A 13383-nucleotide genomic window follows, 5' to 3' on the forward strand; every position below is an offset into this window, starting at 1 on the left:
AAACACTATCTGTATTTCTTTGTCCTTTTGTATAGCTGATCTATACCCAGCTGCACACTTTGACAGCTTTTCAGTAAGCCCCATTATGAATCCATACGACCAAGTCACTTTAAATCTGGTGCATCTTAATCCTCTTTATCAGTTTATATGGCGGACTTTATCAAATGTCTTACTAAACTCCATGCGAATACCATCCACATCCCTACCCTCATCGATCACCATCATTACATCCTTAAAATGCATGTTAGTAAGGCACGAACTGCCACCTACAAGGCCATGCTTGACCGTCCCTAATTAACACAAGTAGATAGGGAGGTAAAGATGGCATATATATAGTATGCTGCCCTTCATTGCTAGGGGCATTTAGTATAAGAGTCAGGAAGTCATGATGCAGCTCATGAAGACTGGTTTGGCCACATTTGGAGTATTTCTGGTCGCTCCATTACAGGAAGGATTTAGCAGAATGCTACCTGGATTAGAGGGTTTCAGCTACAAAGAGAGGTTGGATAAAATTTGATTGTTTTCTCTGAAACATTGGAGGTTGAGGGAAGACTCGACAGAAGGAAACAAAACGGGCAATACAGGCTGAAAAGATGAAGTACGAAAGGAAGCTGGCCAGGAATATAAAGAAAGACAGTAAAAGCTTCTTTAGATATGTTAAGGGAAAAAGAGTAGCAAAGTCAAATGTGGGTCCCTTGAAGGCAGACACGGGTGAAATTATTATGGGCAACAAGGAAATGGCAGAGAGTTGAATAGGTACTTTGGATCTGTCTTCACTAAGGAAGACACAAACAATATCCCAGATGTATTGGAGGACAGAGGATCTAAGGGGGTAGAGGAACTGAAATAAATTTTCATTAGGCGAGAAATAGCATTGGGTAGGCTAATGGGACTGAAGGATGATAAATTCCCTGGGCCTGATGGTCTGCATCCCAGGGTCCTCAGGGAGGTGGCTCTAGAAATAGTGGACACATTGGTGATCATTTTCCAATGTTCAATAGATTCAGGATCATTTCCTGAGGATTGGAGGATAGCTAATGTTATCCCACTTTTCAAGAAAGGAGTGAGAGAGAAAACGGGGAATTACAGACCAGTTAGCCTGACTTTGGTGGTGGGAAAGATGCTGGAGTCAATTATTAAAGAGGTAATAATGGGGCATTTGGATAGCAGTAAAAGGATTAGTCCAAGTCTACATGGATTTATGAAAGCGACATCATGTTTGACTAATCTTCTGGAATTTTTTCAGGATGTGACAAGTAAAATGGATGAAGGGGTGCTAGTGGATGTAGTGTATCTAGACTTTCAGAAAGCCTTTGATAAGGTCCTGCACGGGAGACTGGTGACTAAAATTAGAGCACATGGTATTGGGGTTAGGGTGTTGACATGGATAGAAAATTGGTTGGCAGACCGGAAGCAAAGAGTAGGAGTGAACGGGTCCTTTTCAGAATGGCAGGCAGTGGCGAGTGGAGTGCCGCAAGGCTCAGTGTTGGGACCGCAACTGTTTACCATATATATTAATGATTTGGAAGAGGGAATTAGGAGCAACACTAGCAAGTTTACGCATAACACAAAGCTGGGTGGCAGTGTGAACTGTGAAGAGGATGTTAGGAGGATGCAGGGCGACTTGGACGGGTTGAGTGAGTGGGCAGATGCGTGGCAGATGCAGTATAATATAGATAAATGTGAGGTTATCCACTTTGGTGGCAAAAACAAGGGGGCAGATTATTATCTCAATGGGGTTAGGTTAGGTAAGGGGGAGGTGCAGCGAGACCTGGGCGTTCTTGTACACCGGTCACTGAAAGTTGGCTTACAGGTACAGCTGGCAGAGAAGAAAGCTAATGGAATGTTGGCCTTCATAACAAGAGGATTTCAATATAGGAGTAAAGAGGTTCTTCTGCAGTTGTATAGGGCTCTGGTGAGACCACATCTGGAGTATTGTGCACAGTTTTGGTCTCCTAATTTGAGGAAGGACATCCTTGTGATTGAGGCAGTGCAGCGTAGGTTCACGAGATTGATCCCTGGGATGGCGGGACTGTCATATGAAGAAAGATTGAAAAGACTAGGCTTGTATTCACTGGAGTTTAGAAGGATGAGGGGGATCTTATAGAAACATATAAACATATAAAAGGACTGGACAAGCTAGATGCAGGAAAAATGTTCCCAATGTTGGGTGAGTCCAGAACCAGGGGCCACAGTCATAGAATAAAGGGGAGGTCATTTAAGGCTGAGGTGAGAAAAAACTTTTTCACCCAGAGAGTTGTGAAATTATGGAATTCCCTGCCACAGAGTGCAGTGGAGGCCAAATCGCTGGATGGATTTAAGAGAGAGGTAGATAGAGCTCTAGACGCTAGTGGAGTCAAGGGATATGGGGAGAAGGTTATTGATAGGGGACGATCAGCCATGATCACAATGAATGGCGGTGGTGGCTCGAAGGGCTGAACTGCCTCCTCCTGCACCTATTTTCTATGTTTCTATGTAAGTACAGTATATGAAATTATGAGAGCATAGACAAGTTTGATGGAGATGTGCGGGGCATGTTTTTTATATAGAGAGAGGTGAGTTTTTTTTAGTTTAGTTTATTGTCACGTGTACCGAGGTACAGTGAAAAGCTACCAGGGATGGTGGTTGAGACAGATACGTCAGTGGTATTTAAAAGGCTTTTAGGTAGGCACACAGAAATGTAAAGAATATGGAAGGTTACACAAAAAAGATCAGTTTAGAAACTCATGTTTTGCAGCAGCATCTATGGAGCGAAGGAAATAGGCAACGTTTCGGGTATGTTCTAACCCTTCTTTCCAGACGGAAGAAGTTCCTCCCAAAGATGCTTTTTTGTACCGTCCCAACCACGATGTGAGGCTCATCTGCAGTTCCCTGGATTCTCACTAAATAAAGAATATGGAATAAATGAACAACGTTAGATGAGATCAGTTTAGATTAACATTGTGTTCGGCAGAAACATTGCAGGCCAAAGAGCCTATTCCTGTGCTGTACTGTTGTATGTTCTAACCCATTCTCTTCCAAATGGGAGTAAATTCCATCCCAAAGATGCCTCTCCAATACCTTCCCTACCACTGATGTGAGGCTCATCGCCGTATTATTTCCTGGATTCTCTCTACTTCACTTCTTAAATAAAGGAACAACGTTAGCTATTCTCCAGTCTTCCAGGACTTCACTTGTGGCTGGAGAAGATGCAGATATCTTTTAATCCTCTTACAATCACCTCTCTTGCCTCTCTCAATAACCTGGGATAGATCCCATCAAGCATGGGGATCTATCCACCATAATGCTCTTTAAGATCCCCAACACCTCCCTCTTGATCTCAGTCCTCTGTGTCCTTTTCCTTGGTGAAGACAGATGCAAAATACTTGTTTAGTACCTCGCCTACATCCGCTGATCCAATCACAAATTCCTTCCTTTATTTTTGGGAGGTCCAAGTTAGTTTTACCTTCACCCAAGTTACCCTCTTGTTTTTAATGAAGATATATAAAGCCTTGGGATTTTCTTTAATCAGAGTTGCCAAAGCCATTTGGAAGCCCCTTTGGCCCTTCTAATCGCCTGTTTGAGTTTCTTCCTCCTTGCTTTATATTCCACAAAGGCCCTGTTTGATTTCATCTTCTTAAACCTTGCAAATTCGTCGTTTTCCTTTGTCACCAAATTTACAACCTCCAGGTTTCCCTTATTTTGCCATCATTAACCTTTCTCCTTACTGGAATGTGCTAGTCCTGAATTTTGATCAATTTTGCTTAAATTACTTCTACCGGTCAGATGTGGACTTTCCCAATAACAACTGCTCCCCATGTATCCTCCTGAGCTCCTGATTAATAATGTTGTAATTTGCCTTACTCTAAATTAGGTGCAGACTTCTCCCCATTCAAAACAATCTTAAGACTTATGGAATAGTGATCACCATCCCGAAAATTCTCTTCCACTGAAACACCAGTCACATCAGGCCCTGACCACGGGGAACAATGGAGGAAGAGACTGACTTTGGTGCCTTCCCACACAGTGGGAAAATTTGATTCTGCTGTGTGGGGATGTTTTATGTCAAACCCTATAGTGTGTTGTGTCCCTTTTTTTATTGTCTGGCTGTATGGGAATTTCATTTCACTGTGCCATCTGGCACATGTGATGAATAAATCTATCTTGTATCTTGTATTTATCATGCAACATTTGTAGGTCCAAGTACTATGCAGACAAAATTATGTTTTAACTCCATTTTGACTTTGCCTGGCTTTCAAATTCATATTTGGTTTCACAGATTAAGTGGGTATCTGTATGCCATTATTTTTGTATTCTGACTACAGCAAAATTATAGGGCACTGTTTTAAGGTGAAAGGGGATAGATTTAACATGGATCCGAGGGACAAGGGATGGTGTGGGAATGGAACAAGTGCCAAAGGGGGTATAATAGCAATACAATTACAATGTTTAATAAACATTTGGACAGGTACTTGGAGGTAAAAGATTCAGAGGAATATGAGCGAAATAGCAAGTGGGATTAGTTTAGATAGGCATCTTGGTTAGCAGGGGTAAGTTGGGCAGAAGAGCCTGTTTCCGCATTGTATAACTGCTTCTGAAACTGCAGGTTTCCCGTACAGCCAACCACATACATCTAAATTTTTGAACTGATACAATAAGCCTTGAGGTTTATACTGGTGATTGGCTGACTTAGGAAACTCTTGTGAAAGTCACAATTTTAAACAAAAATTCCACAGCTAGAACGAGAAAGGAAATGATTGTGTTATTCCTTCATTTCAAAGGGGAGCCATTTACACAAGAGGAGATGGAAGAGATGTTGTCAGCTGCAGTGGATCCAGAAAAAAATGTTATCCTGTACAAAGACTTTGCAGCACTGATGACAGTGGAAGACTATTGAACACAGTTGGACTTCACAACAACTGGCAGTTTTGTTTGGAACTATTTTTCAGCACAAATCAATGACAAATCTACTCCTGAAAAAGCAAGATTTCAAACAAATGTATTTGGTCGGATAACTCAACCTTAAAGAAAGTAAAGTTTATCTGACCTATTTTGCCTTCTATATTTATGGAATCACCACACCTCACTGCTGCATTCCTGACCATGCCTCTATGGGACATCATGCCTTGCCACTTATAGAGGAAACAACATCTGAAAATCACCTTCCACCCTAGTCAAAGCCCTTGACCACTCCATGTCCACAGCTGACGTCCACAGACACCATGTCAAACTGACCTGGGAAGGCACAATCTACCACAACTCCAATATTTCAGCAGAAAATACACCCCACCCATATCTAACACATATAATTGGGCACAGTCTCTCTAGTCAGACTCTAAGACCAGGATTTTCGAAGCCTGCTTTTCAGCTGTTGTTTCAGTATTACTCCATGTGTTACAGAAATGTCTTATATCTGAAGAATAGTCTTGACCTACAACATCACCTATCCATGTTCTCCAGAGATGCTGCCTGACCTGCTGAGTGACTCCAGCACTTTGTGTCCTCTTTATGTTATAGTTTTGATTCTCCAACTGATTGCAATGGGAAGTTAATTCTGTAGTGACCAGCCCATTCTTGATGCCCATTGCCATTGCCGGCACATGCTCATTTACTTCAGGTCTGGAATAGAACAAAGAATTAAGAGACATAAACTTCGCCCGAGTCAGCATTGCCATTCAATGTGATCATGGCTGATCATCCACAATCAGTACCCCGTTCCTGCCTTCTCCCCATATCCCCTGACTCCTCTATCTTTAAGAGCCCTATCTAGCTCTCTCTTAAAGGTTAGGTGGATTGAGATGTGTGTCACCCACCGGCATTTCATCGGCAATGAATTCCACAGATTTGCCATCTACTGGCTAATAAAATTCCTCCTCATCGCTGCTCTAAACGCACGTCCTTTTATTCTGAGGCCGTGTCTTCTGATCCTAGACTCTCCCACTATTGGAAACATCCTCTCCACAACCACTTTATCTAGGTCTTTCATTAATTGGTAGGTTTCAATAAGACATGCCCTCATCCTTCCAGATTCCAGTGAGTACATCAAACGCTCATACATTAACACTTTCAACCCCAGGATCATTCTCATAAACCTCCTCTGGACCTTCTCCATCGCCATCACATCCTGTGACCCTTCTTCGGACTCAGCAGGTTGAATCATAACTTTCAAAAGAGAATTGGATATTAGTTGGATGGAAACACAATGTGAGGGCCTGGCAAAAGAATGAGAGAGTGGGATAAATCAGAAAACTTTTCCGGACATAAAAATTTAAATGCAAACATAAATGCAAGAGAATATGTGGATAACAGCAGAAATAAGGCAAGCAGCCCATGAAACTGCTCTGACATGCAATAAGATCATGTTGATTTGATTGTTACCCTCAACTCTACCTTGGCAATGGAGCACTACGGACCACTACTTGCACAACCGTAGACATGTTTTCTAATCAGGAGAGGCACGGTGGCGCAGCGCTAGAGTTGCTGCCTTACAGCGCCGGAGACCTGGGTTCGATCCCGACTAAGGATCCCGATCAGATTCAGATTCAGATTCAACTTTAATTGTCATTGTCAGTGTACAGTACAGAGACAACAAAATGCAGTTAACATCTCCCTGGAAGAGCGACATAGAATATGATTTCAATAAATAAATCTCTTAAAATGCATACAGTCATAGTGTTTTTCCTGTGGGAGGAGTGTCTGGGGGGGGTTGATTGGCAGTCACCGAGGTACATTGTTGAGTAGTGTGACAGCCGCAGGGAAGAAGCTGTTCCTCGACCTGCTGGTTCGGCAACGGAGAGACCTGTAGCACCTCCCGGATAGTAGGAGGGTAAACAGTCCATGGTTGCGGTGAGAGCAGTCTTTGGCGATGCTGAGCGCCCTCCGCAGACAACGCTTGCTTTGGACAGACTCAATGGAGGGGAGCGAGGAACCGGTGATGTGTTGGGCAATTTTCACCACCCTCTGCAATGCGTTCCGGTCTGAGACAGAGCAGTTGCCATACCATACTGTGATACAGTTGGTAAGGATGCTCTCGATGGTGCAGCGGTAGACGTTCACCAGAATCTGAGGAGACAGATGGACCTTCTTCAGTCTCCTCAGGAAGAAGAGACGCTGGTGAGCCTTCTTGACCAGAGTTGAGGTATTGTGAGTCCAAGAAAGGCCATCGATGTTGACCCCCAGGAACCTGAAGCTGGAAACACGTTCCACCTCCATCCCGTTGATGTGGATGGGGGTGTGCGTGCCGCCCCTGGACTTCCTGAAGTCTACAATGAGCTCCTTGGTCTTCTTGGAGTTAAGGGCCAGGTTGTTGTCAGCGCACCATGCTGCTAAGTGCTGGACCTCCTCCCTATAGGCCGACTCATCGTTGTTGCTGATGAGACCAATCACCGTTGTATCATCTGCATACTTGATGATGGTGTTAGTACCATGTACAGGTGTGCAGTCGTATGTGAAGAGGGAGTAGAGGAGGGGGCTCAGCACACAGCCCTGTGGAACGCCGGTGTTCAGGGTGAGGGTTGAAGAGGTGTGCTTGTCTAACCTAACAGACTGGGGTCTGTTGGTTAGAAAGTCCAGTATCCAGTTGCAGAGGGAGGGATCGATGCCCAGGTTACCGAGTTTGGTGATCAGTTTAGAGGGTATAATGGTGTTGAATGCTGAGCTGTAATCGATGAACAACATTCTTATGTAAGTGTCTCTGTTGTCGAGGTGGGAGAGGGCGTAGTGAAGTGCCGTTGAGATGTCATCCTCCGTACTCCTGTTCTTGCGGTAGGCAAACTGATAGGGATCCAATGTGGGGGGTAGGCAGCCTTAGAGGTGTGCCAGGACCAGCCTCTCGAAGCACTTGGTGATGATGGGGGTAAGCGCAACTGGACGGAAGTCGTTGAGGCTTGCCGCAGTGGAGTGTTTTGGCACTGGCACAATGGAGGTAGTTTTAAGGCACGTGGGAACAACTGCTTAGGCAAGTGACAGGTTGAAGATGTCAGTCCAGACGTCTGTCAGCTGCGCAGCACAGGCCCTGAGGAAGCGCCCAGGGATGCCGTCAGGGTCAGCAGTCTTACGTGCATTAGTCCTACTCAGTGCCGCATACACGTCATAGGGGGTGAGTGTGAGGGGTTGGTGATCAGCAGGGAGCACAGCCTTGATGGCTGTCTCTGGATTGTCCCTGTCGAAGCGGCCATAGAAGTGGTTAAGCTCCTCAAGGAAGGAGGCGTCGCTGGATGTGGGGGTGGTGGTGTTGGGTCTATAGTCCGTGATGGCCTGGATGCCTTGCCACATGTGTCGGGGGTCGGAGTTGTTGTTGAAGTGCTCCTCAATCCTGAGCTTATGGCAGTGCTTGGCCTTCTTGATGCATGTCTGTACGGAGTTTGTAGATTCTCCCCGTGACCACATGGGGTTTCTTCAAGATCTTCCATTTCCTCCCACACTAGACTGTCCCGAGACTGTGTCGGATAATGCTAATATGCAGGGATCGCTGGTCGGTGCGGACCCGGAGGCCTGAAAGGCCTGTTTCCACACTGTATTGCTAAAAACTTTTAAAAGTTGCATTATGCAATAATGTCTTGTTTTTTGCACAGCATTTTTCTTTTCATTGTCGCAGAATTTTCATGTAATATTAATTTATATATGGAATTTCTGTATAATTTATGTTATTGTGTGCGATCTGAGACTATGTGCCTGCAATGCAACAGGAAGCAAGGTTTTCATTGTATCTGTACCTCACTGTACTTGTGCAGATGACAAGAAACCTGCCATGACATGACTTGACATCCACAGTAAGGAGATCAACTCTGTACACAATACTTCAGATGTGGTCTTACCATATTTTACAAAACTGAAACATAATTTCCTATATTTATATTTGATTTACCTGCCAATAACCAATAACATTTTGTTAACTTCCCTGGTCATTCTGCACCTCCTTACTGACCTTTACAAGTCATAACCAGAATACTCAGATCCCTCTGTGTCACATTATTTGCTGAATCTCACCACTTAGGCAATCTGCTTCTTTTCTAATTTTCCTCCCAACATGGATAATTTGATATTCTTCCACATTTTGTTCCATTTGACAGTTCTTTGTCCTTTCACAAAACCCATTCATATCTTGATGCAACCTCCTTATGTCCTCTGGGCAACTGGTTCTAATCTTTCTATCTTCATTAACTTTCCTTTGGTACTTTCATCTGAGATATTTGTACAAATGGCAATGAGTTCAGCACCAATCTCTGGCACACCACTGGAGTGCCAACTCCATTTGGTAACATTTTGCAACTGGAGAAAGATCCCTCTATGCCCACTCTTAGCTTCCTGTTAGCCAGCTAATCTTTATTTCCCACCTGCATTTTCGTTCCTACTCTATGAGCTTTCATTTCCCTCAATTATCCGTGCTGTGGCACCTTATCAAATGTTTCTGGAAATCAAAGAATAGTATATCCACAGCACATGATGCTTCTTCAAGGAACTTTTTACCAAATACTTGCACAGGCGCGAGGGGCTAAATGGCCTTCCCCCAGGCTATGAGTGCTGGCAATTCCTCTGAAGGCCACTGCCCCTCTTTACAGATTCCAGTTTAAATGGGATGTCATCAACCTGAAGCACTCTGTTATTGCTGCCTGCCCTGCTGAGAATTCCCAGGGTTCCCTGTTTTTCTTTGTTAAAGCACAGTTACAAAAGTGAGAGCAGATTGTGGAAGGAAATTACTTTTGATCAGGGTTTAGTTGAGACAAAACCATGTTGACAAAACGGGCTGCGTGCTTCATATGTCAATGGATGCAGCTGTTCCTCAAATGAAAATATAAATCCTGTTTAGTGGCAGTGTCAAAAAAGTGAGCTATTAGGTGATGAAGGCTCCAGTTACAAGCCTCTCTATTGACTAATAATGTTTGAGTGCTGTTAACATGTTGTTTTCTCGACTAATTGAAAAGTAATGGCTTTACTGCAAAGATATCCTGTGGGATAAATCCCTACTCTTCCAATTAGTTTTTCTTTCATTTCTACGGGGAGTATTCACTCTGTGAGAATTTATGGCTCATATGTCCTGTGTGCAGTATTTTATCCAAAAGGTACAATTTGCTTGCAGGACGCTTGAGACAAGTGGTGAGCTCCACCTATTCTTCCAGAGAAATTCGCAGGATTTGTTAGAAGGTATTTTTATATCACGTCCTTTCTCGTGATGGTGTTGCCTCGGAATTTGCATTGAGAACAACAATGAGGCTTTCTCCATTCACTGCTGTATGGAGACATTCTGACAGCAATCTATGGGCATGCTCATGTGTACAGTTAAACTCAAATATGCTCCCAGAGATACTCTGGTCATCATTCAGTGCGTTCTCGTCAGCCATAAGATCACTGCAATAAAGTCTTAGAGTTATACTGCTATGCAGTAGAGAAATAGGCCCTTCAGGCCACCTGGTCCATGCCAATCATTGTAATAAAATGTACTAGTCCACTTCCCTGCACTTCCCTGCATTTGGTCAGCCATTTTCTGTTAATTTGCTGTATTTGCCTATTCGTCCTACATTCAAATGACTGAAGAAGAAAAAGGTAGCATAGTTATGATTGAATTCTTACGTGGTTAATTACCACTGAATAACTCTCTCGCCCTGAAATATCAATTTAGTAGTACAGAGTCTTACTTCCATTAATAAAATGGAGACTAAACTGTCCAGTGGAGTGGGTGCAGATGAGATTCACAAGGGAAGGGAGTATTTTAGTTGTGAGGAGAGACTGGAGATGCTCAGTCTGTTTTCCCTGGAGTGGAGGAGGTTAAAAGGAACAGAATTAGGAGGGGTATTAACAGTATAAACTGTAGGAAACTTTCTCCCTAATTAGAGGTGCATAAAATTAAAGCCTATTTCTGTGTTACGTGGCTCTATGACTCCAGAGGACATAGATTTAGGGTAAGGGGAAAGAGATTTAGAAACCTAGAAACATAGAAGATAGGTGCAAGAGTAGGCCATTCGGTCCTTCAAGCCTACACCGCCATTCAATATGATCATGGCTGATCATCCAACTCAGTATCCTGTACCTGCCTTCTCTCCATACCCCCTGATACCTTTAGCCACAAGGGCCACATCTAACTCCCTCTTAAATATAGCCAATGAACTGGCCTCAACTACCTTCTGTGGCAGAGAATTTCAGAGATGTGTGAAAAATGTTTTCCTCATCTCGGTCCTAAAAGATTTCCCCCTTATCCTTAAACTGTGACCCCTTGTTCTGGACTTCCCCAACATCGGGAACAATCTTCCTGCATCTAGCCTGTCCAACCCCTTAAGAATTTTGTACGTTTCTATAAATTAGAGGGGATCTATGGGAAATCTTTTCCTGCCAGAGAGTGCTGAGCACTTGGGATGCACTGCCAAAGAGAGTAGTGGAAGCAGAGTCACTGACAGCATTTAATAGGAGACCAGACAAGGATATGAATCACCTTGGCATTGAAGGCTACGGGCCACGTGCTGGAAGATGGGATTAATGCGAATGAGTGGCCACTGGTCAGCACGGATGTGATAGGCTGAATGGCCTGTTTCCATGCTGTTCGATTCTACAAATTTTGATTAATGTAAAATTAGGTGGGTGGTTGATGGTCATCATTGACATGGTGGGCTAAAGGACATGTTTCTATGCTGTATGCTGTGACTCTCTTGTGAAAATGAATAGGATATCATCATCATAAACATAGTCTCCTTGGTGGATAAAACCAGTTCTACAATGATATTTAATCAAGCATGTAGATTGATTATGCATGTTAACCAATCACACACAGTTAGCATCATTAACCCCACCCTGCTATAACATTTATATTAACACTTGCTTCTGGCACTACTCAGTTCGAGTAGCAGTTGGCATGTTCTGACATCTAACCATCCTTCATGCTGTTAAAGCTTAAGTGCTGATTAAAGATGATTTTGGATGACATAGCCTCTAACACATCACGAACAGCCCCGAGTATCCACAGAGTAATGGACTCGCTGAGCGCGCCGTCAGAAAAGCCAAGCAACTGTTAAAGAAAGCACGTTTTTCAAACTCTGATGTGTATCTCGATCTCCTGAATCTCAGAAATATTGCCAGAGATGGAACCCTGGGGTCGCCAGTCCAGCGAATTATGTCCAGATCGACAAGACCCCCAGTCCCGTTCGCACAACAACACCTGGTCCCTCGGGTGCAGAAGCCTGCTACTGTCCAGAAACGTATCCAGGAGAAGCATGACATCCAGAAACGATCATACGACAGATATAACAAACCACTTAGGCCTCCACTGCCGGGCCAGGTCGTCCGATTGCAAACCTCAACTGGACATTCCCGTCTGGGCATCATTGTTAACCTGGCTGACGAACCACGATCCTACCTAGTGGACTGTGAGGGAGCGGTATGGTGCTCCATCACTCCAGTTCCAGCCGCCCGCTGCCATGTCTCCTACACGTCCCCGCATGCCTTGCACCCCTCCACGTCCCGCGGTCATGACTAACCACGGGGCCTCCCCTCCTGCACGCTCTCCCTTTCGGTCACCACAAGCCTCTCCCGCGCCATTCATGCCTCCAGGTTCTCTGCATCATCTTTCAGGAGTGGGAGGAGAGGGTCTGGTCCGGACACGCTTGGGCCGTGTCAGTAGACCTCCAGATAGATATGGCGAGTATGTTTAACTCCATGGCATGGGTGCCCTTTCACATTTAGTTTTTAGGGAGAATGATGTAGATTGATTATGCATGTTAACCAATCACACATAGTTAGCATCAATAATTCCACCCCGTTATAGCGTTTATATTAACACTTGCTTCTGGCACTCCTCAGTTGGAGCAGCAGCTGGCATGTTCTGACATCTAACCATCCTTCATGCTGTTAAAGTTTAAGTGCTGATTAAAGATGATTTTGGATCACATAGCGTGTCTGGAGTTCGTCTACAATGCAGTAGATGACAAGCTTTATCTTCCACCTATATCTCAAGATTGTCCTGTGAAGTTCGCAGGGTAAAACGCTTTACCCAAGGTAGGTTTTTCTAATACCTTGTTCAGTTCAATGTAGATGAGGAAAGTCAAAATTGCTTGACAATTAATACCAACCAAGTGTAAGGGAACACCAACCTGAAGTACAGGCAGGAACTGGAACCAAAATTGTTCCAAGCTGCTGTGGAAAATATACTTCTTGGGACCTAACATTATCAATGCAATCAGGTTGATAATCTCACTGCTGCTGTCTCCAAACACGCAAGGAGCAGTTTAGAGGAGTGTACTGGCATAAATTCAAGCTTAAGAAAAGCAAATGTGCCTTTATTCCGAAGGAGGTGCTTTATTTAGACCCACTAGTGGATGAAAATGGGCAGCAGCCAGTGAATCCATGCCATCATCATGAGCAGGAAGCCAGAGAATACGACTGTTTCTAGGCTTGATCCAACACTGTGCCAGATTCCTA

General features: G+C 44.0%; 1 protein-coding gene across 1 annotated transcript in view; it reads left to right on the top strand.

Moving 5' to 3' along the window:
- efcab2 (EF-hand calcium binding domain 2) overlaps nt 1-6595 on the top strand; it is a 77019-nt gene extending 70424 nt beyond the window's left edge. The window contains exon 7 of the mRNA XM_055639278.1: nt 4761-6595. Coding sequence (XP_055495253.1) covers nt 4761-4876 — 116 coding nt within the window. The 3' untranslated portion in view covers nt 4877-6595. The remainder of the gene's footprint in view (nt 1-4760) is intronic.
- Nucleotides 6596-13383: the final 6788 nt, after the last annotated feature.

Source organism: Leucoraja erinacea, chromosome 8 (assembly GCF_028641065.1).
Source record: "Leucoraja erinacea ecotype New England chromosome 8, Leri_hhj_1, whole genome shotgun sequence".
NCBI classification, from domain to species: Eukaryota; Metazoa; Chordata; class Chondrichthyes; order Rajiformes; family Rajidae; genus Leucoraja; species Leucoraja erinaceus.